General features: G+C 54.0%; 1 protein-coding gene across 1 annotated transcript in view; it reads left to right on the top strand.

The window, feature by feature from the left end:
* The window catches only part of LOC132320049 (hydrocephalus-inducing protein homolog), a 144,031-nt gene that overhangs the window by 84,909 nt on the left and 34,708 nt on the right, over positions 1–24,414 (top strand). Inside the window, exons 23-40 of the mRNA XM_059832151.1 lie at positions 7,841–8,033; positions 9,742–9,858; positions 10,399–10,608; positions 11,473–11,610; positions 13,308–13,485; positions 14,001–14,131; positions 14,880–15,013; positions 15,909–16,045; positions 16,907–17,034; positions 17,151–17,342; positions 17,737–17,886; positions 19,029–19,268; positions 19,549–19,717; positions 20,280–20,471; positions 21,301–21,471; positions 22,113–22,286; positions 23,451–23,659; positions 24,123–24,275. Coding sequence (XP_059688134.1) covers positions 7,841–8,033; positions 9,742–9,858; positions 10,399–10,608; positions 11,473–11,610; positions 13,308–13,485; positions 14,001–14,131; positions 14,880–15,013; positions 15,909–16,045; positions 16,907–17,034; positions 17,151–17,342; positions 17,737–17,886; positions 19,029–19,268; positions 19,549–19,717; positions 20,280–20,471; positions 21,301–21,471; positions 22,113–22,286; positions 23,451–23,659; positions 24,123–24,275 — 3,016 coding nt within the window. The remainder of the gene's footprint in view (positions 1–7,840; positions 8,034–9,741; positions 9,859–10,398; positions 10,609–11,472; positions 11,611–13,307; positions 13,486–14,000; positions 14,132–14,879; positions 15,014–15,908; positions 16,046–16,906; positions 17,035–17,150; positions 17,343–17,736; positions 17,887–19,028; positions 19,269–19,548; positions 19,718–20,279; positions 20,472–21,300; positions 21,472–22,112; positions 22,287–23,450; positions 23,660–24,122; positions 24,276–24,414) is intronic.

Below are 24,414 nucleotides of genomic sequence, written 5' to 3'. Positions count from 1 at the left end.
AGAAGTCTTTAGTGTGGCCCTTCTTGATGCACAGCGCCTTCAAGAACAGACCCTAAAATGCAGAGGAAAGTCTGCAAAGCAGGTGGAGGGAGGCGTGCAGGGGAAGAGGAGCAGGGCTGTAAGCTCTGCTTGGAGGCCCCTGTCATCTCCTGGTAAATGAGATTAGGGTTTAATGACAAGCTAAAGGGAAAATCTAATTTTGATGATGGAACAATGCATATATTTTATAATAAGAGAAACAAACACATTACAGCGAAGCCTGTGTGGAATTAATTTCCTCTGGGGCCACTTGTTGGCCGGTTGCCTGTTTATCTTTACTCTTATTTTTTTTTTTAGAACCAATTTAGGTTTTTGAAAATGCGAATGCTGAATCAGTTCTCAGCTTTTAATTACGCCGTCTCCACCTACATTGGCTTTGCTGGACCTGAGCCTGCAGGTGCTCATTCTTCCAGTGGGTGCGGAGTCACCCGACTCTGCTGAGTCGGTAGCAGTTGAGGGTCCTGAGCATCTGGCAGGATAGCAGCCTCTGCTCCACAGGGTTTGGTATAGCCCCTTTGCTGGCTCGTTAGCGCTGTGGACGTTAGGACAGCTCCCTTCTCTGCTCTGCATATTAATTAAGCGGTAATGTACTCTCTCCGGGTCCCTCAGCAGACACCATGTGATCCTCTGTGGCAGAGCTGGAAATGAAGACGGTCTCCAAGCTATTAACACCTCAAATTGCTCATTAAGAGCCCTGCAGAAGGGCAACATGTCAGATATTATTTCTGGTCCACATTAAGCACTGTTGGTATTCTAAATTGTCAGATCAAACTAACTCAGTCTGACATTGAGGGAATCAAACATCAGGTCTCAGGAAGTTGAGGAGGTATCACCGTAGATCTACATTTCCTGACTCGGAGAGGGAGGCAGGCAGGGGCGAAGAGAGGGGAACCCTCTCTTCGGAGGGTTCCAAGGAGCAGCCTGGGGAGGACTTCAGCTCACAGGGAGATTTCATGGGGCTCCGTGAAGAGCAGGGCAGCCCAGTGAGATGCCCACCGCAGAGTTAGTGGTGTGGGCTGGTGCGAGAAGGATTGATTTATTCCCCACCGTCTGCTTTGTGTAGGGGAGGGAGGCAGGGGTCCCTGGGGGGTCGGGCACCCCAAGGGTCCTTCTGGGCCAGCTGGCATGCCATGCGTTTTCGAGAGCGCCTGACTCAGTTAATGCCGCCTTTTCAGCCGCTCTGCCCTCGGAAGAGTCATCTTTCTCCTCTGCAGGAAACCTTTCCAACTGTGAGCTTGCTTTGCTTGCTTCGTCTTCGGTGGGAACTGTCCCCTCTCCCTCGCCCGCTTGCTTCCGTCACCCCACACTTGTCCTCAGCTGTCCCCGGTGTCGCCTGGACCAGGCCAACCCTGTCCGGTCGTCCCTCGCCCCGTCCCCAGGAGCTCAGTGGGGCCGTTGGACTGTGAGCACGTTTCCCGGCAGTACATCTGCCTTGCTCTGGGTAAAGCAGGGGGTAATTCTGTTGTACTCTGTGAGTGACCTTTAATTAATAACTCAGCAGCCATGTTAACTAGCCTTTTACACCAACCCTATAAATCAGGGTGAAAGCCACGCTCAGCCTTAAATCTGTGATTTCTGCTGCTGTGACAAGCCCTGTTCCTTCTGGACAGGGGATGGATGGCGGTGCCAGCGTACTCAGCGGGGTGGAGCTTCAGTGTGCATCTGATTGATTTTGGGATGCGACCCTAGGAAGTCTATTAAACTGGAGCTTTTCTTGGTTTGTTTTTCATTCTGCCTTTGTTATCGTTGCTGCTTTACCTTCTCCCGCTTTTCACTGCGGTGACCTGCTGTGGAGTCCCATTGGGAGGGCGCGCTGGGCTGTGGCATTGCTGCCCGTCCGGGACGTGCCGGGCAGCCCGCATCAGTGCGGGCCGGTGGAGACACCTTCTGGGGTTCTGCAGAAGCAGTCGAGACGAGCAGGGACGTTTCCCCCTAGGTGGGGACTTCAGGATGTGCTCCATCTTTTCATCTCCCTCCTTTTCCACGCTCTGCTCTTGGCACCCTGGAGGGACAGGGGTGCTAGCTGGTGGGCAGAAGAGCCCAGGGACACACTGGTCCTCAACCCCCAGGATGCCTCAGCTCAGACTTGAGCTTCTTTTTGACTTCTTGTAGGGTGAAGCTGGCCTGCCAAGCCCACCCAGCCTGCTCCCTGTGACCTCAGGCTCTCTCCTGTTCATCCCTTTCACAAACTTGTTGAGATCCAGCTTTGGTCTCCTACAGCGTTTCCCCTAAGGAGAGGCTAGATCAGGAATCTCTCTCTTCCCATGGCTGGGAGCCTTCTGCTTGCCTAACGCTCCCCGAACCAGCCTGCTGCTCTCAACTGGTTATTCTCAACGAGTTCTTTGGCTCCCCCCCGCTTCCTAATAATTTTAACCATTGCAGCCGTACCCTTCTTGGTTTGCCAAGCTCTCAGGCTTGACCCTATGAAGACATCTCAAAATGGTGAATGTCCAGATCCCTGCCACAAAGAGAGCTGGAGCACATCTCTCCTCCTTTGCTATCAGTTACGGGGGTCAACACAGTTGTCTGTTTGCAGAGCCAATTTTTGAAGTAGCTGGTAAGATTGTAATTGGTGCTGATTACTTTAAATAGCATCTCCAAATTACAGCTGTTGGGGCTCGTTTAATTTTGAACAAAGATGACAAATCGTCTTTATCGTTAGAGCTACTGATTTGTTCAGAGGGACCTTTGGCCGGAGTCTGCTTAAGAAGCGTTTTTCTGTCTGGTCGAGAAGACAGAGCTTCCTACCGCCTCACCTGATGCTTCTAAATCACCTGGCTGATGTGCAAAGCATGAGGAAGGAGAGGACTTAATGGGTAGTGTTTTGCCATCTGTAAAATGAGAGCAAGTCAGAATAACTCCGGTGAAGTCAGTGGAGACTTCTTCCAGGGCTATAACTTGCCAAGAGGCAAGTACTGCTGCCGAAGGGTGATCTCCAGCAAGACCCACTGTGCCTGCAGTGCTGGTGGCTGGCCCTGACTCAGCTTAGGCTGGACCAAGGTGGCTGAGGAGCTTTAGCGCCTGCACCCTGCAAAACCAGACCAGGCATGTCCCGTGGGAATACTCTGAGGGAGGTACAAACCATGTCAGAAGAGCTTGAGGGGCCTCAGCTCCTCCTCTGACTCTTCTCATCAAAAGTGATGGTACAGTTGAGGTCAGTGGGCTTCAGCAGGAGCCGAGGACTCTCGGCGCACCCCAAAATCAAATCCTGTGGCTCCTGCTTGGAAGGTGCTGGAGCGTTTTGGTTGCTGCCCCAGGAATGTGATACTTCTCTTCAGTAGTAACATCCCTGCATCCATTCCTACACAATTTCTATTTCCAAAGAAGAAATCAAAATTCTCCCTCATGTCTCAAAACTGACATTTTTTTGGACTCAAGTAAGTGGCTCTTAAAACTGCTTATTAACTTTGAGTTAATTAATACTCGGTCACAGGGGGACATCCCCAGGACCGCTCGCTGCATTCAGATGAACGCCGAATCCAGCTTAATCGTTTCCAGCGTGTGCGAGTCAGAAATTGGAGGTGTCGGATCTCACTGCAGTGATGTTGCTTCTCTTCTCTCTCTCTCCACTGCCTGGTCTGAATTTCAATGGGTGGTTCAGGAAATACCCAAGCCTTAGCTCAGCAGAGGAATTTATCCTAGCAAAGAAATAGTTGTCGGGGCCATTTGAACGAAATGCAGTTTAGTATTTGCTATTGATGAGGGCAAACCATCCCCACCACCTTCCTCAGCTGCTGGCCAGGTGGCCCAGCTCAAGCCCAGTGTTTCCACATGGTGCACTGGGAAGGGTTTCGGTTTGCTCCGGTGTTCCGTTATTTTGCTTTCAGTTGCAAACACCCTTGAGCTGTCTGTGGCTTGGTCCAAAGTGCCTTTTTAATATGCATCTGATGGCCCCAGGGAGAAATGAAAGTGCATCGTAGGGGTCTGTAAGCCTGTGTAGATGCCTCACGGGCATGCGGTCTGCGGTGCCTTGCCCTGTGATAACCTGAAAAGAGCTCGTGCTTTGTTGAGAGGCTTGTTTGTACCCCCTGCCATGGCTGTGCCTGATGGGTGCACCAGCGGGTGGTCCTTGGAAGGCCAGGCAAGGATGAGGGTACATGTGGGTGCCATGCACTAGGGAAGCAGCCTCAGCACTGTTTAATGCGAAGGGGTGGTGGCTTCTGGCCCATGTCCTTGGTGCTGACAGGGGCTGCGGGGAGCTCGGGTGCTCCCCTTGCAGCGCTGCAGGTTCGGGGTGACGCTCCTGATGTCGATGGTTCTCGCACAGCCTGGGTCGGCAGGGTCACATCGTCCCACGTGAATCTTCACATGGGGTTTGCAGAAGCAGTGTGATTTCTAGCTCCTCTATTTTGGGAGGTGGGTGTGGGAAGAGGTGTGAAGCTGTGTCCCTAGCAGGCTCAGAAACCAAGAGACAGGGTGAGATTTATTTTTTTCTAATGTCTCAGAGGCTGGGGACGATGGGTGGCACAAGCTTGTCCTGGCCCTAGCAGGAAGGACTCCTCTCTCCCCGGTGTCAATCCACCCGTGCTGCCATTAAATGCCCCCTGTTAATTCCTGGATGCATTTTGTCTCGTCTGAGGGGTGGCCAGGTTGGATGAGAGAGACCCAGAGGGGTTAACACCTTGCTTTCGGCCCCTCCAGCTCCAGGCTGACCTGCTTATGTCGGGAGGCTCCTTGCTTCAGCTCCACGGTACTGGTGGAGGCAATTCCACAGCCCTTTGGCCTCTCTGGTTTGGGATGGGTCCTCTCTGCAAGTGGAGGAGCTGCTCTCTGCTCCTTGCCTTCCTCCCTGCGTTCACAACCTTGGCCAGAAGGTGCTGGGGAGGAAGAGGAAGAGCTGCCTAAAGCCTGAGCTGATGCTGAGCTTCTTATCTTCCCCCTCCTTCTCCTTTTCTGAGACAGCTCTCTTTCCTTCAGTGCCAAGACGATTTCTTGTCTCAGAGATCAGAAATAAGGCAGCTTTCTGTTGACACCTTGGGTTCCTCGCTCCCTCCCTTTTCACATTACGCTTCTTGTTATGCATTTTGACTTTTCCCCACTGGAAAAAGTCCCTTGTGGTTCTCTGTGCTTCTGAACAGCAGGACTCGCTAATCACATCATCTCCCAGCACTGGGTCCCAGAGGGCTTCTCCTTTAGAGTGAAAAATATTGTTGTTGTCTAGGCACCGTGGTTCCGTGAAGTTGCCTCAAACCATTCTATAAAACTAAAGGTAATTTAATAAACGATTATGGATTTTCCATCTCAGGGGTTTCTCTCTCCTCAGGAGTTGTTATTAACCCGCAGTATTTATCACAAGCACTCTAAGAGCCGCAGTTTCATTTCCTGGCTAGGATGGATCGCAGCTAGCAGTTTTGGGACAGCCGCCGTGATGATGGCCAGGCTCATGTGCTGAACTGGTTCATGGACCGGTGCATAGGTGGAGGGCTTCCGAGTGCTCCTGGCCCTGGATATTTGTACCCCTATGCTGCAGGCATCTCCTTTATCAGCCAGGGGAAGTAGTGTTGCCCAGAGACACTGTTGTCGCAGCTGAGCTGAATTTATTTCATCCTTACGTAGATGCCCAACTTAGTGGCTGCTGGAGGTGTGGATTGGTTTGGTTGCCTAGTGTGAAATGTATTAAGGTGCCTCAGCTGAGAGGAGCGAAGGTTATGCAGGTGGGCCTGGAGATGGGTGATGCTCTGCAGGGGCAAGCGAATGCCTTTGTCCCCTCCAGTCCTGGTTTGTCCTTCCACGCAGACAGTGCTGAGGTTGTCTTTGGGGTCCCCCATGGGGTCCCAGCAGCAGGCGGAGGGAGGGTTGGGGAGGGGTGACGGCACCGCTGCTCATCGGTCCCTGTTTGGGGAAGCTTGCCTGGGTCAAGCCTTGTTCTTGCATGTGGTTGCAGGAAGGATAAGTCAGGTGAGACCTCTTGGGGCTTGTGAAGAGCAGAGCCGCTCATCCAGAAATGAAAATAATAAGCTACAAAGCTAAGGACAAATATTTATTTGGGAGCATGTCATTAGAGGCACCAAATTCCCAGCTGGGAATAAATCACAGAATCATTAAGGTTGGAAAAGAGTGTAAGATCATCAAGTCCAACCACCAACCCAACCCCACCATGCCCACTAAACCATGTCCCACAGTGCCATGTCCACATGTTCCTTGAACACCTCCAGCGATGGTGACTCCACCACCTCCCTGGGCAGCCTGTTCCAGTGCCTCACCACTCTCTCAGGAAAGACATTTTTCCTGATATCCAGCCTGAACCTCCCCTGGCGCAACTTGAGGCCATTTCCTCTAGTCCTGTCGCTTGTCACTTGGGAGAAGAGACCAACACCCACCTCCCCACAACCCCCTTTCAGGTAGTTGGGGAGAGCGATGAGGTCTCCCCTCAGCCCCCTCTTCTCCAGACTGAACAACCCCAGCTCCCTCAGCCGCTCCTCATCAGACTTGTGCTCCAGACCCCTCACCAGCTCCGTCGCCCTTCTCTGGACACGCTCCAGCACCTCAATGTCCTTCTTGGAGTGAGGGGCCCAAAACTGAACACAGCATTCGAGGTGCAAGCACCCAGGTTGCTGTGAAAAAATCTGCCTTGTTTGCCTATGGGGAACACTTGCAAATAGGCACGGTGACAGGCAGGAACGGTTCGAGTGTGTGGCATTAGAAATAGGAGCAGAGTTACTGTGCAGGGAATGTAATCAGAGTCACCTAGGAACATTTGAAAAAGTTAAAAACCATATACCTTTTCCTGAGAGATGTTGGTCAACCTATAATCTCAGCTCCATTTGTGAAACGAGCTGTTGAACTGCTTTGCTGAATAATTTGCCAATTGATCCTCAACCGGTTTGCGTTTAGAAACTGCCGGGGAGGTAACCGCGCCGTTGGTAACTGCCATGTTGGTTATAACCTTCTTTCAGCAGAGCTGCTGCCCTTTTAGCACGAGGTGCTGTTGGAGCCCTTGTTCTGCAGCCGGGGAATACCTGCAGCGTGGCAGGGAGCTGTATCTTGTCATCCACGTTTGGTATATATTGATTAAAAATGACCAAAGCTCTCTTTCCCAAAGTACTAATCGCTGCTGCTCTGGCGCTCATCAGGGATCAATGGGCTGTTTAATTGCGCGTCTCTGCCGGGAATTGTTCGACGTGTCTTTCCGTGTTGCCGTGCGCGTGCGAGGGTGTCCCACGCTGGGCTCCGTGGGTGCCCCGAGCGGTGCTGGGCTCTGTCCGGTCAGGGCACAGCAGGCTGCGGGCTCCACCCCTGCTCCTGCCCCATCGCGCTTTGAGAAAGCCACCAGCATTACTGCTTGCTCGGAGTGACCTACGGTTGCGGGTAATTATCAGGGGAAATATTCAGGATGAAGGTGTAGTAGAGGTGTAGTAGTTCTTGCTTTGGCCCTCTGGGTGAGGAAGGATGGTCCACGGCAGTGGGTGCTTTCAGGAGGGCACTGCTGGGTCTGTACTGGCTCATCGCTGTCCGGATCTGCCCCTTTGCATCTCGGTCTCACGTTTTTTTGTACAGTTTCTGTCCCTTTTCCTTTCCTGCTGCGCTCTTTACCTCCCTATAAGCTATTCTCCTCTGTCCTCTTCCATTTCTCCTTGCAGCCTGTTGCTAGTTGCCTGCACAGCCGCTACAGCAGCATCATCCCTGGGCAGCCCCAAGCGTTGTCCTGCTCCATCCTGGTTTCGGAGCTGCTGGGTCAGACCCATCGCTGAGCTCACCCCACCAGTGCCACACCAGGGGCCACATTCTGCCAAGGGACCGCTGGTGTAGGCTCTCCTCCTTCCCACTGCAGGTCCGTGACCAAAGTTATGTTCTTTTCCAGGTTCAGCCCTCCAGCACCTAAATTTTTCATCAGACCCCCACCAGCAAAGAAGGAGGGAGCCCTGTCGGAGCGCTCAGCGTCTGCAGAGAGCAGCTCCAGGGTCGGGGGTGCGGAGGAGCCGGCCGAAGTCCTGGCAGCAGCGGGGGATCCTGCCCAAGAGCCAGCAGCTGCAGATGACTCCCTGGGAGCAAAGGTAGATTTTCTTCTGCACCTTCTCTTCCTTGGAGAAGCCCACTCAGATTCTGCTGACTTCCGTTGGGTTTGGGATTTTTTTGGTTTTTGTTTGGTTTGGTTTTTTTTACAACACCAAATGAGACTTTTATCTGCATCATGATGTGAAGGCTTCCAGTTTCCTTTCTGTACCAAGCCATGCCAATTACTGATCTCCATGTAGCACCTTCTCAACCCCAGCTGGAGCCACCCGTTTTCATGCTTCTGGCTTCCCCCAAGAGCCGGTGTTGCAGTGACGGCCACAGAGACGATTTTTATAAAACAAGGCTTTGCAGACAAAGTCGCCTTTGATCTGCTGACCTTCCTGGTGAACCTCGCTGCTTTGGAGCTTGACCTTGGTACTAGTGGGAGCTGGCACCTTGTTGTGCATCGTGTGGGATGAAGGCTGCTCCTGGGGCAATAAAAAAAGGATGTAAGAGAGCTCGAGAGGTTCTGAAAGTGCCAGCATTGACATTAAGTTCAAGGAGGGGGCTTGCACCTGCTTCCATCCAAATATCAGCAGTTTGAATGCTATAACTCTGCACATTTTTTCTGAATCAGGAGAAATGATGCCCTGTAGACGTAAAGAATAGCGTGGCTGAATGTTTTTGGCTAGACATATGAAATCATCTTTATTCCCTGCTTTGTTGCCATGTATGCGCAAATAAACCAGGGAAATACAAGTGGACCAGGCTAAGTAGGATCCAAAATTACTTCAAAGGATTCTTCTGGATTCAAAGGATGCTTCTGGATTGCAGTTTCGTCTTCTGCTTGTGTCACTGTACGCAAGCTCCATATAACCTCCGTGGGGAGGTGGGAGACCACAGGCCTAGGCAAGATGCGGGTTAGCATCTTTGGGAATATACGCTTGGCAAAGCTTTGCTAAGCCTGAAAATGTGGAGACAACCGAAAGAGCAATGAAATGAGAGAAAACTCTTCTCTCCCCAGTGCTTTATCTGCTGGGGAGATGTAGCCTCTGATTAGGTCTAAGGATGTCCTGTAAATACTCTTGTAGATTCTGCTGAAGTCAAGGCCACAGCACAAAGCACTTCTTCGCGTTAGTGAGCGAGGGAGTATTAAATGTCAAGAGCAGTCACAAAGCCCTCTTTTATAAATAGGGGTCAGAAGCCCAGGGATGAGGTTCCTTTTGAGAGGTGATGCCTTTGAGGTTAAATACCAGCTCTCAGCTGCTGCAAGACAGAAAGCCATCTCAGCTGCCTTCTTCAGGAAGGTGCCGTTGGAGAAGAATGCCTGAGCAGAGATCCTCAGCTCTCCAGCACCGATGAGTGCATGAGATGAAACCTAAGCACCATCTGAAACAGGATAGTTGTGCTGAGAACTTTCTAAGTCCTTACTTTCCTGTTCTTGGTGTGTTCCTTGAGTGGGAGTGAGCAAAGCCAGGCTGGCATGACGGTGCAAAATACCCTTGAGATCTCTGCCAGGACTCAGTGCTGGGCGCACGCAGCTTCCTCGTGCAAGCTTGCGTGTAGGAAGTGCAGATGGAGCCCATGTCTCATCTGTGGGTGGGCTTGGACCCATGTTCAACTGATGGCACGGGCATGGCCCTGCTTGATTTGTGCCCAGGTCCCATCTCAGCTGCTGCTGGCTTGGTGAGGTGGTGGATCCTGCAGCAGAGTGGTCTCACCCAGACCAGGCAGCTGCTTTCTGCAGCCCATGTGCTTGTTTTCCAGTTGCTACCATCCTCTGCTGCGGAGCTGGAAGGTGCTGTGGAGACTCGGAGCCTGGTGAGGGTCAAGAAGTTGACGCCGTTCGTGGAGGCGGAGCGTCTCACCTTGGGAGTGGAGGAGGTAAGTGGGAATCTGACGTGCTTATGTAGCCCCCACTCCCACTGGTGGCCCTCGGTGCGGCTCACGGAGTGGCCTCACACCCCTCCAAGCATACCGCACAGCACTGCTGAAGCAACCGGTCATTGGAGAGGCCATGTGGGACGTGTCGTAGGGTTGGCCAAGGACGTTACCTGTGCGGCACCTATGGAGGGCCTTATTCATCCTGCTGTTCCTAACCAAGTGGTCGATAGGAAAATTTTGCAGTAGATTTTGCTGTAGCATCCTGAGAGAGAGCAGCATGCAAATCAGAGAGAGAGTGAGGAGACCTCCCAAATTACTTTAATGTAGTGTATTAATTACTGTATTACTTAATGAGTATGGGAGATTTTTCCCATGGTTTCTCCACTAGAAAGTGTAATGGATGTAGGGTGGGATTAGGATGATTTTGCCTGTGTTTGAGGAACAGGCCCCTCCAGTCATGTCTGTCCTTTGCTTCAAGCCATGGCTCTTCTGCATCCATCTGGATGCTTGACATCTTGATCTCTCCTCCTCTCCCTCCAGATTTTTGACATCGTGCCACTGTACGGTGTGCTGCAGCCGGGTGAGAGGCAGCGGGTTACGTTCACCTTCTTTGGCCACGCGAACATCGTCGCCAGCGTCACGGCGCTGTGCAAGGTGGAGGGCGGCCCGACTTACAAGATTTCGCTGAGTGGGGAGGCTTCGCTCATCGACTATCTCCTAGATGTTACGGAGATCGACTGCGGGCTGCAGGTACCGCGCCCTTCTCTTGGCAGAGGTCTTTGAAACCATTGCTGGCGGGTTGCTGCCCACCTAGGTCTAGGGCTCTCTCCCCTTCCCAGCTACTTTGTCAGCTGTATGGCTTGGAAGTACAACCTTTGAGCGATACATCCTGCATCCAAGGTGGTTTTTAACGGCCATCTCCACCCCCCCCCCCCCCGCCAAAGTTGGGAATTCCTGGGGCAGGCAGGATCCCGGTGGTGATCTCCAGAGGGACATGCCCCAAGACATCCAGCCACTGATCCACTCCTAAAGCCTGAGGTGCAAGGAGATGCTCTTTTTCAGTGCTCTCAATTAATCAACAAAATAAACCAGGGAGGAAGTTAACTTGGGCTTCCCGTCACTGTAGCTGGAGAGAGTTCCCCAGAAGAATCCCCACTTTACTTCTTTTCATTTAAAAACCCCATAGATATTTCCAGCTGTTGGCCCTGCATGTGTTGCACTGTCTGTGTCCCTTTTTGCTGGTATTTTGCTTGCAAGTACTTGTATGCAGGTGCCTTTTCCTCTGAAATGCCTCCGTCTTTGTTTCAGCTAGCTGTTCGATGACACCTTAAAGCGCAGAGGGCTTGTATCCCCTGGTTTCTTTGTTACTGCTCTTTACATGGTTGTCATTGCACCTCTGCGTGCTGCCGTAAATATCTGTTCCTGTGTAGGGCTAAGAGGTGCCCTGTGGCTGTGGGTTCCCCGGGTTAACCCGGGAGGGTCAAGTGCCCATATGTCCTCTGCGGTCCCTGCTGCTGCGCTGGGTTCGTTTCCTTTCAAGCCAATGAAAGAGGAAGGAGATTCCCAGCATCAGGCCTGTGTCTGTAACTTCCCGCTCCTCTGTCCTCTCTTCAGCTGTTTAACAAAGTCATCGAAGCAGAGGTCACCCTGCAGAACAGCGGCAAGGTGGGATTCACCTACGCGGCGCTCAGCCCCAGCGCGGCCGCTGCCGACAGCCCTCTGCCCGCCGTGCCCCTGGTCGTGCCCAGCACGGTGAGTACAGAGGTAGCGCAAGCGATTAACCCTGGCCCTTTGTCAGGCTGCCTAGGAGAGGGTTATAGGGAAAAAAGGGAAAAAAGCCATGAAAAACCCTGCAAAAGCAGCCAGGAGAGAGAGGGCTGTAAGCAATTGCTGCTGGGGGGCAGAGAAGGTCAGGCAAGCGCGGTCCTAATAGACTGCCTTGAATGGCCTTTGCTGGCGGGTGGCTCTGCTGTCATTCAGCAGCCAGGGGCGGGAGGCACGAGTGCTTTGGTAGCTCTCCGGACCCCAGCTGCTGAGCTCTCTGCTTGTGCTGGCGCTGGCGCTGGCCGGTGCAGGCTCTCCCGAGGGTCACCGTACCCAGGTTGTGTGATCGGAGAGGACTTAGTCCTTGTCCCTGCCTGTAACAAACCCTGCCTGCCCCCTGCCAGCAATGAGCAGGTGAGACTTCAATACTCTCTGGCTTGGGCATGACGCTCTTTTGCCAGAAATTGTAACAGCCCCTGTGCTGGTCCCTCGCTCCTCCAGCTTTGCTGCTCTGCAGCAGCTTTGTGGGGCAGTGAGGGGGCCAGGGAGGAGCAGGGCTGGAATAGCAAGGAGAGGAGTTTGCACCATCCCACCATCCCAGCTTCTCAGTCCTGCATGGATGTCTTTGAGCTGAAGCAGTGTTCCTATCTTGGACGCTTTTTGCGATGGGAAGAGGAAGCCAAATGGCTTTCACATTCCCTCATGCCTGTCTCCTACAAGGGATGACGCGCTGATGCCCTCTTCCTGCGAGCTTCCCAACACACAGCTCTGCTCGGACCCGCGCAGTTGTTGCTGTAACGGCGTTGTCGGCCCTGGCAGCTTGACAGGGCTCACTTTCACTGCAGCTGTGTTGTGCACTGGAGTAAGGGCTCGGGGGCCCAAGTGGCAGGATCCGTCCCGCTCCGTAGCTCGTCCCTGCAGCGTGAAGGGGAGCGGGGAGCCGAGGGTCCAGCCCCACGTGCGGAGGGCAAGCCGAGGAAAGCTGCGGCTGTGTCCTGTCATCCAGAGCTGTGTTGCCATCTGCTTGTGTTTGCTCTCAACCTGGCTGGCGTGAGCCCAGCCCGGGGATCAGACAGTCCTTCTGGAAGCCCGGAGAGGAGGTGACCTTCCTGGCAACACCTTCTTCCCTAGATCTCATCCTAGTCTCTGCTCCTGCGTTTCCAGAGATGTATGTTTGCCGGTCATCGTGAGTCCAGATAGGCTCGTGCACCCTCGGTGTAACCGCACAGGCAGGAGATGTTTGGTTGGGGTCGTTAATAAGGGGCGAGGCCCTTCGGCACCAGCCTGGGAACCACTGACGTGCTGTGAGAGGAGCTGCTGGCTCTGCTGAGAGCGCAGGCACTTCACTCGTCTTCCACAGCGGCTGGTAAAAGAGCTTTTATTTCTTCGGTCTGGCTCTGGCTAGCAGAGAGTGAACACCGTTAGCAGAAGAGCTGTGCTCCTGCTGAGCGCAGGGCAGTCTGTGCTGTGGGAATGCATCCCTACGAGCCCTCTGAAGGCCACGCTGCATCCTGGTGTAGGAGACTTGAGCTTTTGGATAGAAGAGAGCTAGAAGGCGATGTTGTCTGATGCTTTTTTCTCTTCGAGAACCTGCCTTCTCCTCTCAGCATGTCTATCGTCTGAGCCATCCCTCCACCAAACCCTCTTTGATTTGCATTCCCTCCCTCTTCTCCCACACCCTGCAGGGTTACCTTGGACCTGGCAAGCAGCACGTGTTGAAAGTCTATTACCTGCCGGGAGTGCCTGGAATCTTCTTTAAGACTTTCGAGATCCAAGTGGGTCACTTAAAACCAAAGGAAATCTCCCTGAAAGGAGAGGGGAGTTTTCCCAGGATCTCCTTGGACTTGCCCAGGAACATCGAAGGTGAGCACTGCCTGTCTGCTCCCCAGGGAGGTCCTCGGCTTTTTCCCCCATGTCATATGGCCATAGGGCAGTTCCCACCCATCTCCAGCAAGCCTGGAGGTTTCAGGGCTGTCAGACCGACACTCAACCCTCTGGTTGTTTCCCAAGTCTCTAGCAGACGAGCCCACGTGGGCTTTGCCCCGGGAACCATCCTGCAGAGCTTGCCAGCATATCTGTTGGTGGCCTGGAAAGATGATGCCTAGACAGAAAAGCTTGGGAAAGCTGTCAGGCTGGCAGGGATTTTGGCAGGGTTGGCTTTGCATCACATTGCGGGCGATGAGATGCTCCTATGTGGGGAGGAAGATGGGTGGGAGTGAACATCAGGATTCAGAGGGGAGTCGCAGCATCCATTTTCCATAGGTTGCTCGAGGAGTTTGTTTCTGGGAGAGCCCAGCATCGGGGGAGTGGGACTTCCCAGCTTAAGTGAGAATGGTGCTGCGCTCACCCTTCTATTTGTGGATGTTTTCTTCCTTCAGGAAATGAAAAGTATGAGAGGATCCTCAGGGAGGTGAAAGAGAAGATGAAAAAGGACGGCCAGAGAGATGAAGCAGCTGCTCTGGTGGAGGCTGCAGCCGTGGAGCCACCCACGGACGACTCGGGCACCGTGGTGAGAACGGCTGCTGCCCTGTTTGTCATGTGCCACCCTCCCGCCGTGTCACTTGGGCCCCTTGCACCCTGCAGCAGGCTTCCTGGGGCCCTGCTGGCACTTGGGACCTCCCTGCCCGCATCTGGCCATGATCAGGCATCAGCTCAGCGTTGCCCCGGGGGCTGCCCACCTCTGGTAGCTGTCCCTCCTGTAGATGCACCAGCTTCCAGACTACCCCAGGGGGAGATCCTGAAGACCATGCTGACGTGATTGAATTTATGGTACTTTGTGAATGGAGATGCAGGTCATGGCTGGGGTGTTTGTGGCTCACACCCCAAGCCCTGCCAGGTTTACAGAGCTTCATAGCAGCAGCCTGACTGTGCCCTGGGACCGCGCTGTCAGGGTTCGTTTCCAAGAGGCACCAGCTTCGTCGTGGTTCCCTTTTGGAGAGAGCTTTTGTCCAAGCTGCTTTGGCAGTGGCTGGGGGCAGGCAAATACTTGGAGCGCTGGCAGGTTCCTGGCTTGTCTGTCGTTTGTCTGGCCAGATCAGCTTTTATAACAGTGACCGGACAGGCGAAGATGCTGGAGTTCATTTCCCCCCAGATAAGGTCCTGGCTAGGAGAGCGGGAGGTGTCAGAGACACTGAGCAGGGAGACAGGAGGACCCCATCACCCCCTTCAACAAAAGCAGGGTGGGATCCTCTTTCAGAGACAAGCCTCTCCCTTGGGAAGGACCTTTGCTAACCAGCCACTGTCTTTGCTTTCCTCAGTTTGACATTTGGCTGCAGATGCAGATGGAGCAGCTGCTGGTAGAGGAACACGCCCTGGAGCAGCAAAAAGCTCTTGCCTCTGGTTCCCCACAGGACACTGTCTTTGACCAGCGTGCTCATCGGAGGCTTCTCAAGTTAGTGGGGACTCCCGTACCCTATCTCCTGGCACCCCGAGGGTAACACCCGGCGGCACACCCCTGCTCCTGAGAGCTCTTTGTGTTTGCAGAGCTGGGAATAGCTGGGGGCTTCAGAAAGGGTCTGATCCTGATGGATTTACATGTTCCCTGTGAGCAGCTGAGTGTCCTCACCTCTATAGTGCCACCCCGAGCTTTGGGGATGCTCAGCTCCCCACAGATGATGGGTTCTGTTCTTAGAGCTAAGGGGGTCCAGTGCAGACCATCAAGCCCATCCAGACAGCCCAGGCACCATCCCTGCTGACCAGCTCCAAAAGAGGCGACTCAAAGCTGGCATCTTTGTTCCAACTAACAGCTCACACTAAACAAAAAGAGCAGGGAACGGCACAGGTTGACAACCCCTTGAGAAGCCCTAAATCGGGTGGCTTGGGTGCTGGTGGGACTGCAGGGCTCACCTAGGTAACTTGGTCCTTCCTTTTGCTCCTTCATGATGAGGGACGGGCACCGTAGGCTCCAGTTCAGGAAGAAGAGGCTCTGCAAAACAGATTGTTTAGGTGTTTTCCTGAGTGGGATGGCTCTGGCAAAGGACCTTCCCACGAATCTTGGAGGTGTTGGTTACTGCATTTACCGGTGCTCCTCTGGGGACAGATCTGGTTGCAGAGCAGTGCAACCTAATTTTTTGTTAAGGTCCCATTGGTAGCTGACAAAAGCTAGGACCTAGACTCCCCATGACTTACCAAAGACTTATTACCAGGTGGTCAGGCTTGGGTTTCACTGGCTAGAGTTGAGTTTTTACAGCAGTGAATACAGAAATATCCATCTTATTTGCATCTTCCATCCACTTGGAAACGTAGCCAGGCTGTGGTTTAAGGGCTCTCCTTACTCCTCCTTTCAGAGCTGAGCTGCCCGAGTACGTCCTGGACTTCGGCTACATCATTCTCGGGAACATTCACACGCATGTTGTGAAGATCACCAACACCGGGCAGTTCCCCGTGACCTTTCGCGCCGATGGACGGGTCCTGTGTGACACAGGTAACCAGTGCTGGGGAGACTTCACGTGGGCTTGAAGGAGCTGTCTCTGACAGATTGGCTTAAGCCACTGGACACGGGGATGTTTTTTGAGTGCTTGTTTGTATAGCTTTGTCCTCCTTAGTATCCCCTGCTTGGTGCTTTGGAGCCTGAGTTCTCCTGGCCAGCAGTGCCCAGAGACGTGGCCTGCCTGTGGCTCCCCTAACACGTGATTGCAGGGGCTGGATGTGCTGATCACTGTGGTCACCTCTCAGCATGTTCTGCTCTTGGCTACCGTGAGCATCGTCTGAGTTTTTGTGCAGTCAGTAGGTTTGCGTTGCAAACAGATGGCCCCTTGGTGGTTTGGAAGTGCTTTGGTTTAGAGTTCATAATGTCACAGCACTTCTGTTCAGCCTTTATTGAGAAAACAGCCTGTGAGGTCCTCTGGTGTATCAAAATAGGCTTCCGAAACAGGCCTTGAGGTAAGGCTGCAGTGCCATCAACCGGTGACTCGCTGTGCCTGAGGGCTGGTCAGGTGTCTCCTCTTAAGTTGTTTCCCAGGGAGCACCACAGCACGTGGGAATCGTAGTTGGAAGTTCTCCTTTGGAGAGGTCTGGGCATCCTTCCCTGGGATGCCTGATAAGGAATTACCAGTGTTCCTCAGCTAATGTTTCCTTTTTACCATGCGGACCTTGGCTTGTGGCTGTGAAAAGCCTTTCTCCTTGACAGGTGACAAGGGAGAAAGAGTGGCAGGCTTTTCCGGAGAGGCAAAGAGCCCTCTTCTTCACAGAGCTGCCAGCCAGGACACCTGTATGGCCTTAACGTGCTTGTGACACATTTCATGTCGCTTGAGTGTCTCAGCTGTTTTATTTTCCTCTGTTCAAGGTTTCAGCGTGGACCTGGACCATGTGAAGCACCTGCCCTACTGCGAGACTGAGACGTTTGAAGTGCGCTTTGACCCACAAAGTGCCAACCTGCCCCTGGGAGAGGTGGACGTGCTCCTGCCCATCAAGGTACCTCATGGTCCCTCACCTCCCTGTGCCCGCACCACCTTTTGGGGCAGGCAGCAGGTTGGGGACAGCAGTAGGTGTCACTCAGGCTCTCAGCTGGATGCTCTGTCCTTTGCTAGGTAGCAGAAGGCCCCACGTTTCATGTCCGCCTCCGTGCCTACGTGACTGTGCCGTCCCTCTGCCTCTCCAGGGACAGGCTGGAGTTCTCCGCTGTCCAGTGTGGGCAGTGCCGGGAAGAAACTGTGCAGCTCCACAACCAGCTCCAGGTCCCCTGTAAATGGTTCATCACTGTGATTGAGCCTGTTAAGAAGGTAAAGCGCAGACGACGTGTAGCGCCTAACTTCTTGGTTGAGTTTTCATTGCCTCTCTTGCCTTTTCTGCCCCTGTGGCTGCCTGAGCACTTGGGCTACAGCTCGTGTGAGGAAGCTTTAGAGAGTACCGAGCAAATCTGGTTCGCCTGGACCTGTTCACTGGCTGATGCTTCACTTCTCTGCCATCTTCCCCCATTCCTCCTCCGAGGACAGTGCCTCTCCATCTGCCTGCCCTGCCTATATGTCTTCCCTCCAGCTGTAGACCAGTGGTGGCTGCGGCTGGTTTGGATGCGTGTGTTCTCAGCACCGTGACAGTATCTCAGAGCGCTGCAGGACCCGAGGGTCTGTCCTCGCAGACCGAGGAGACCTCACACAATTGTTTTTTTGCGCTCAGGGGGACAAGCATTCGCCGGTGAGGGTGCGTCGGAAGCTGTTCCAGGAGTGGAAGACCAAGCCCCGTGTCTTCAAGGTGTTGCCCTCGGCTGGAACCCTGGCTCCGGGAGAGCGATGCAATGTGCGAGTCAGGTTTTCACCCGTGGAAGAGGTGAGATTGGCGGGTGTCACCCCCAGGAGGTGTGGCAGGGCAGTGTGGTAACTAGCCCAGCTCAGGGAGCCCGAGAGGAGGTCTATCTGCACATGGAGCTTTCTGCAAGCCCCATACCACCGTGCCTCAGTTTCCCCTGCAGCGCACTCTTCTGAGAGGGGCTTTGAAATGCCATTGAGGAGCTGGCACAGAGAGCATCAGGGCACTGCAGTGCAGCTTTCTCTCGGCACATGGGGGGAAATCTGCCTGTTTCCCCTCGTCTTCCCCCTTGCATGGGCGTGTTTGCAGGCAGGAACACCCTGGTGCAGAGCAGCTGGCACGCTCGCAGGAGATAACTAACCCTGGAAGGGCCGATCTAGGCTAATCCTGCTGCTGGTACCAGCAGACAAAACAGCCACCAGACCCCTTCCTGGGCACGGCAGGACGGTCACCTGTAGTGGTATGCTGCCAGCGGTCCCTGTGGCTCTGGCCCAGCCTGCCTGCACGTTCCCAGGTAGTTTGGGAGTCAGCATAAAGGATGGAGTGTTCCCAGAGGTAGTTTGCATGCGGCCACCATGACTTGGAAACTGGCAGCTTGTAACAGTATGGACACGAGTGTTTCCACGCCTAGGAAGCGTCCCAGGGATGTTTGAATTGCTAGTAGAGCTGTAACCATCTTTTCTCTGGCTTTAACCAGAGCCAAGCCTTGAGCATAGAGGAAGACCCTTATTTCTAGCCTGTGAGAGCTTATCTGCCTCCTTCACATAGCTGATGTTTGCCTGATGCAGCAGTGCCAGGACTGTGTCTGGGCAACATAACCCTGAAGAAGGAGGTGAAGCAGCCCCTGAGTCCTGTGAGAGCTGAGTCCACCCATGAGGACCTTTCTTATGAGCATTGTGCTCCCTCATGACTAGGTGGAAACATCTGATAGTCCATTTTAGATCCATCTGATACCCAAATATGCAGTTCCACTTCACACCAGGATTCATCCCAGTTCCTCAGAGCCAGCATGCAGGTGCCATAGCCCCTGCTATAAGTTAATATCTGTTTTCCATTCCCCTTAGAGGTACTGGTAACATCCCTGACCTTGGGGCAAGGGTTGAATTTGAGGCCCTGTCACCTGGGACTTCATGGAGGAGCTCTCTGCACTTCTCTCTTTTCAGAAGTCCTACAGAAGCGAGATGAAGGTTAACATTTGCCAGCGCACCCAGCCCCTCCAGCTGCTGGTCTCGGGGCAGGGGCTGGAGCCACAGCTGGAGTTCAGCCCCGCGGTGCTTGACCTGGGAGCAGTGCTGCCGTACAGCCGTGGGGCGGAGGGGACGGTCGTAGTGAAGAACCCATGCGAGTTCCCCATCGAGTTTTACTCGCTGGAGTTTGACCAGCAGTACCTTGCTGAGGAGCAGGTGAGAGGGAAGGTCTGGTCCCCACATGCGTAATCCCGTAGCTCCACAGTGCTCCAGCGTTCCCAGGCTTGTGCTGGGGAGACGGAGGCAGTCCCCAGGGCAAAGCCTGGTGGCATTTCAGGGTTAGCCAGCTGGGCTGGCAGGCTGTGGAGGGGCTTGGATAGTCCGTGCTGTTGGGAGGAAGGAATGAGGGAGAAGATGGGTTGGCTGGGGAGTCTGTTCATGGGATGGAGGTCAAGAAACACATCCCATACATGGTTTCTCTTCCCTGCGCACACAGATCCTGCAGACACTGAAGGACTACGATTCACACAACACCTTATTGCTGCCTCCACGTGCCCCGGGTGAGAAGCTGCCCCCGGAGGTGCTGGAATACTACCAGCACCAGAAGAGACTGCAGGGTGAACAGGCACACTCCAAGACGGAGGAACCAGCGGGCCAGGACAATGGTGAGGGTTTGGCATTGGCTGTCCTGAGTGTGGACACAGCAGGGAGTCCAGCCCAACCTCCCCTGAGCTCTCTGTGACCTTGTTCTCCACGGAAAGTCCATGCTTTTAGCAGCCACCTCTTCCCCAGCTCGGTGAAGGAATTCCTGGGTGAAAGGAATTCCTGGGGCTTGGAATGTGCATCCTCTACCAGCCCTGAGTGCAGCCTAAGCAAGCTCATATCTGCCTGCCATGGACTGGGGAAATAATCAGGATATCTCCTTGTGTCCCTCATCCACAAGGAGTAGGGCTGGATGAGTTCTTCAGCCGGTAGAACCAGGTCTAATTTCAGTAGCTATTTGATATTTGCTCCTTCCCAGCAACAAAAGCACAAGCTCAAAATTCCCCTGAGGGCAGAGGCAGCCTGGGCAGGTTTTCCTGGGCAGGGAACCTCTGCCTTGGGAGCTTCCCTTCTTGGGAAATTTTCCGTGGTTTGCATGTGGCCATGTGAAGTGGCGAATGGCAAAGAGCAGATTGCCTGGCCATGTTCACCCTCTTCTTCCCTCCCCATGTCCTTCCTCCTCAGCAAACCTTGAAGACGTCCGGACGCGGTCAGATGAAGGAGGAAAGCGCTCTGCTGGGATTGTTGACACCATCTCATCCCATAGCTCAGTCGTTCCCTCCACTGTTTTTGATGAAAGCCCCTCCAACAAGCTGGTCTTTAAATCTGAATGTGGAGAAGAGGAGGAGGAAGGTGTGGACAAAAGACACGGGACAGGTAATAGCCCTTCACCTATTTTACGTCTGTTGTGGCAACAGGGCCTCAGTGGCGGCCTTCAGCGTCACCTCCATCACTTCACTGCAGCCTGGTGCCATCTTTGCTCCTGTGGGCCCTGAATCCACTCTTGCATATGAAGTCTGTAGGATCCTGAGAAGAGTCTGGGGCAGGGACAAGGGAGAGGCCAGGGAGGTTTTGCCCAGCTTTGCCAAACGAGCGCCTTTTCTCCCAGGAGCTGCTGGGATCAGGATGGTGGTGGTCCCTTTCCTAGGCAGGGCAGTGCGCTCCCTGTCCTATATGACGTTGCAAGCCAAGATGGCTTTGGCTGACCTTCCAAGGGCAAAGGTGGCAACTCTTTGTAAATGCTGTTATGGTGAATTCAGAGCCCAGCACATCTGCGGCTCTAATATTCCTAAAGCATCCAGCTTTTGGATAATCGCTTGATTCCCAAATGGAGGAGCTCCCGTGGGACTGTGTAATATGCCCGGTTCTGCCTGTCCCCCGCTTACTCAGCAGGACCTGGGACCAAACTCCCATGAGGACCATGTTGACAGTTCAGGGAAGGAGACTTGGCCCAGTCCTTTTAGGTATTGCCAGATGCTCGTTCTTTCCTCTTTCTGCCATCCCGTTTACTATACTCTGAACAGGAACCTCTCCCAGCATCTAGGGCAGACCCTGCTCTGCACAAGCCTTAAGGAAGGGGACGGGGAGACCCTGGGCGTGACGTTGGTTTCGGCAGAGTCTTCTCTTCCAGGATCTGAGGGGATGGGGAGGATGATCAGCATCACAGGTAGGCAGGAGGCTGACTTTTCTACCCGGTCCCACACAGCAGAGCATCGGCAAAGCACCGCCAGCAGCAAGGAGGCCGCGGGAGAACTGGATGACAGCCCTGTCTATAGGGCTATCGCCCGCCACCTTGGCATCGATATCTCTGCAGAAGGGCGCGCAGCTCGAAACCGCAGAGGGATTGTTGTCATCGTCCACGGGGCACCCCTGACAGGTACGTGAGCTGCAGCCCTTGGCTGCAAGGAGTGGGGGAAGCAGGAGAGGAGTATCCTGGTGGACCGTGCTGCCTGGTTGATGAGTTGAAGCGAAGCAAGGTAAGCCACAGCTTTGCTGGTACGTTAAACGGTCCCAGGCCTTCACCTAGCTGGCGCAAGTGGCGTGGCTCATCTTGTGTCCATACAGCCAGGCTCTGGTTCCCCCAAACACGGTGGCCACGTCCCCGTTGCCTTGTTGGGACCACGTTGCCTAGTGACCATGTTGCCTTGTGGGAGCAGTCCCTAGCCCATACTGACCCCCAAACCGTGCCCAGACGTTGCCCGAGACAGCGCCGTCCAGCACAGGCTAGCAAACAGTCTGAATGGTGGTGGGACAGGGCTCCAGAGCCTGGCCCAGGGTTGAGGTTACCACAAGGGACTAAGAATTTAGGTGAATGTGAAGTGGAGATGATCCACCTGGCTCTAGAGGACAACACTTCTAACCATGCTCAAGCTGCCTCCCTCGTGGTTTCCCCTAAAGTGGCATTTTGCTTTCAGACTGTCCTTGAAACTTTGAAATCCCGTTCGGGGGCTTTCCAGAGCCTGTCCCTGAAAATGCCGCATATGCAAGTGTCACCAAGCAGTCTTCCTCTCTCTCAAGGCAAGACATCGGCAGCGGTCGCCCTGTCCAAATATTACGGTGCTGCGTGCTTGTCCATCGATGCCGTGGTGACAGAAGCCATCTCGGACAGGAGCAGCTCGGCAGGGCTCCGTGCCCGGGAGCTGTGCATCAGGGCTGCCGTCGAGCAGAGCCACAAGGAGACGGAGGATGCCGGTAAGGAGAAACAGTGAACCCAGAGCAGCGCTTCGGAAACCCACCATGACCATCCGCTTCTGCTTGCTCCAGAGAAGAAGTTGGACAGTCCTTGGGTGTCTTAGGGAACATGGGTGTAGAAATGCAAAGTCATTTCATAAAGCATCTCAGGTTATTAACAAAATCTCTATTTTAAGGGCTCAGAGACACTTCTACTGCCGCCGGGCTTCTCAGCACATGTTCCTTTTCCTAGGAGCGGTGAAGCACACCTGTATTTTTCTCGGGGTTTTTATATATTTCCTCAAAGCTGAATCCAGCTTCCTCCTCATGGCCGTCAGGTAGAACTGCCGCCCACTTTAAAGAGGAAAAAGCCCTCTGAAGCGGCTCGTTAAGCACTAGAGGACTAACTTGGAGTGTGGCTTCACAAACATGAGAGGAAGGGAAGAATAACCTCCCGGGGGAGTTTCAGATGAGAGACACACTGCAGATGAGCTCTTTTCTCCAGAGATTTTCCTACACACGCTGTCAGGTCGCACAGCTCGTGGATGTTGTGCTGTTCTCCACGTGAGACCAGAGACTTTTAGGGAACTTTATTGGGCAGTTGATGCCCCGAGCTCTGCAGGCTGAGGTGGGGACCCTGGCTCTGGTGGGGAGAAGTTTTGCATCACTCAGCTTTGAACCTGGTTGAGTTGGGAGCTGGTGGAAGGAAGAAGAGTGTGGGTCCTGGGTGGGGGTATCCCACACCGGAGGATTTAACTCCAGGGGAGACGGGTGACTGCAGCCAGGGCAAGGCTGCGTATTACGGTCTTCGTGTGAGAATGCAGGACGGGTGCAAGGTATGGAAACGATGGTCCTGGAGGACAAATCCTTGGCTTGATCCACCCGGGAGGTACTGTGCAAATGGCATCACCTGCGTGCACGCTGCTCCATTTGGTAGGAGGGACATAGGGCTGTGCATTGAAAAGTCTGTAGCTTCAAAATCCAGTATCTGATGTTGTGGTTTATCGTGCTAATAAGAGAAGTAAGGAAGGAGCTGCTTCTGGGAAGCAGTGCTGCTAGTCCCTGGCAGGCTGGGGGACGCGTGCTGCATCCCTGCGAGGGCGCAGGGCTGTGCCCATTGGGGTGGAAGGTGCCTGAAGCACAGGGCCGTCCGCAGCCCCACTGAGCCGTCTCTCCCCTCCGCAGGTCAAAACGCAGATGTCTTCCTCAGCCTGCCGTCCAGCGCCGAGGCCAAGCACAGCTCGGACATGAGCCAGTCCAGCTCTGGGGACAAAGCCAGCCTGCGTTCCGTCAGTTCCCGAGGCCAGGCGAGTGTCGCAGTGGACAAGAGGAAGACGGATAGCCACACATCCCAATCCCAGAAGCAGCATCCAAGAGATCCGACAGGCTCCCAGGTGAAGTGTGATCTGCACTGGTTAATGCCTGGGACCTTCCAGTTGCCTTTGAGAAGTGAAGAGGCTGCTTGCAGTGGGGCCTCCGTGTCACCCAGAGCCTGGTGCCGGGCTGCATAGCGCAGAGAGCCAGCTGGGCAGGCTGGGGATGGCTCAGGGTGGGAACGAAACCCTGTGCACCAGTAGAAAAACTCTACTGGGTCTTACGGTTTGTTGGCAAAGTGCAGTCCCGACTAACGTGGCTGCAGGCAGTGGGCAGAGCTGTGGGATGCTGTGCCAGGGGCTTGCAAGCTTGGGTCTCTGCTGGCCGAGGGATGTGACCCCCAGGGTTGTCCCCTGGAGCTGCTGGTGTGCAGTTTTGTTCTGGTCTCCCATTACTGAGAGAGCCCAACTCCAAGCCCAGCAGCTGGAATTGTTTAGGGGGTTCCAAAGTGGCTGATTTTTCTCGTGGTGCTCAATGTTGCAGGGCTCATCCAGTTCTAATCTCATCTCGCCCTCTCCGTGCATTCCTGTGCAGCGATGGCTGAGCATCAGTGGCAGCACGACGGGAGAGACAGGCTTTATGAGCTGTGTGCTGCCCGAGGACCTGCTGGTGGCCATCCTCTCTGACAGGCTGCAGGTACGTGGGATGGAGGCAGATGAAATGTCCCTGCTACAGAGACAGGCAGCGAGACACAGAGAGGTACAATTTGGAGAGGAGGAGATTTATATCTGCTGTTGGAGGAGTCCTGGGCTTCGTGCAGGGATCCCTGGGTGAA

Source organism: Gavia stellata, chromosome 33 (genome assembly GCF_030936135.1).
Source record: "Gavia stellata isolate bGavSte3 chromosome 33, bGavSte3.hap2, whole genome shotgun sequence".
NCBI classification, from domain to species: domain Eukaryota; kingdom Metazoa; phylum Chordata; class Aves; order Gaviiformes; family Gaviidae; genus Gavia; species Gavia stellata.
The sequence above is the reverse complement of the archived record's forward strand: the minus strand, read 5'-3'. Positions and strand labels throughout refer to the sequence as shown.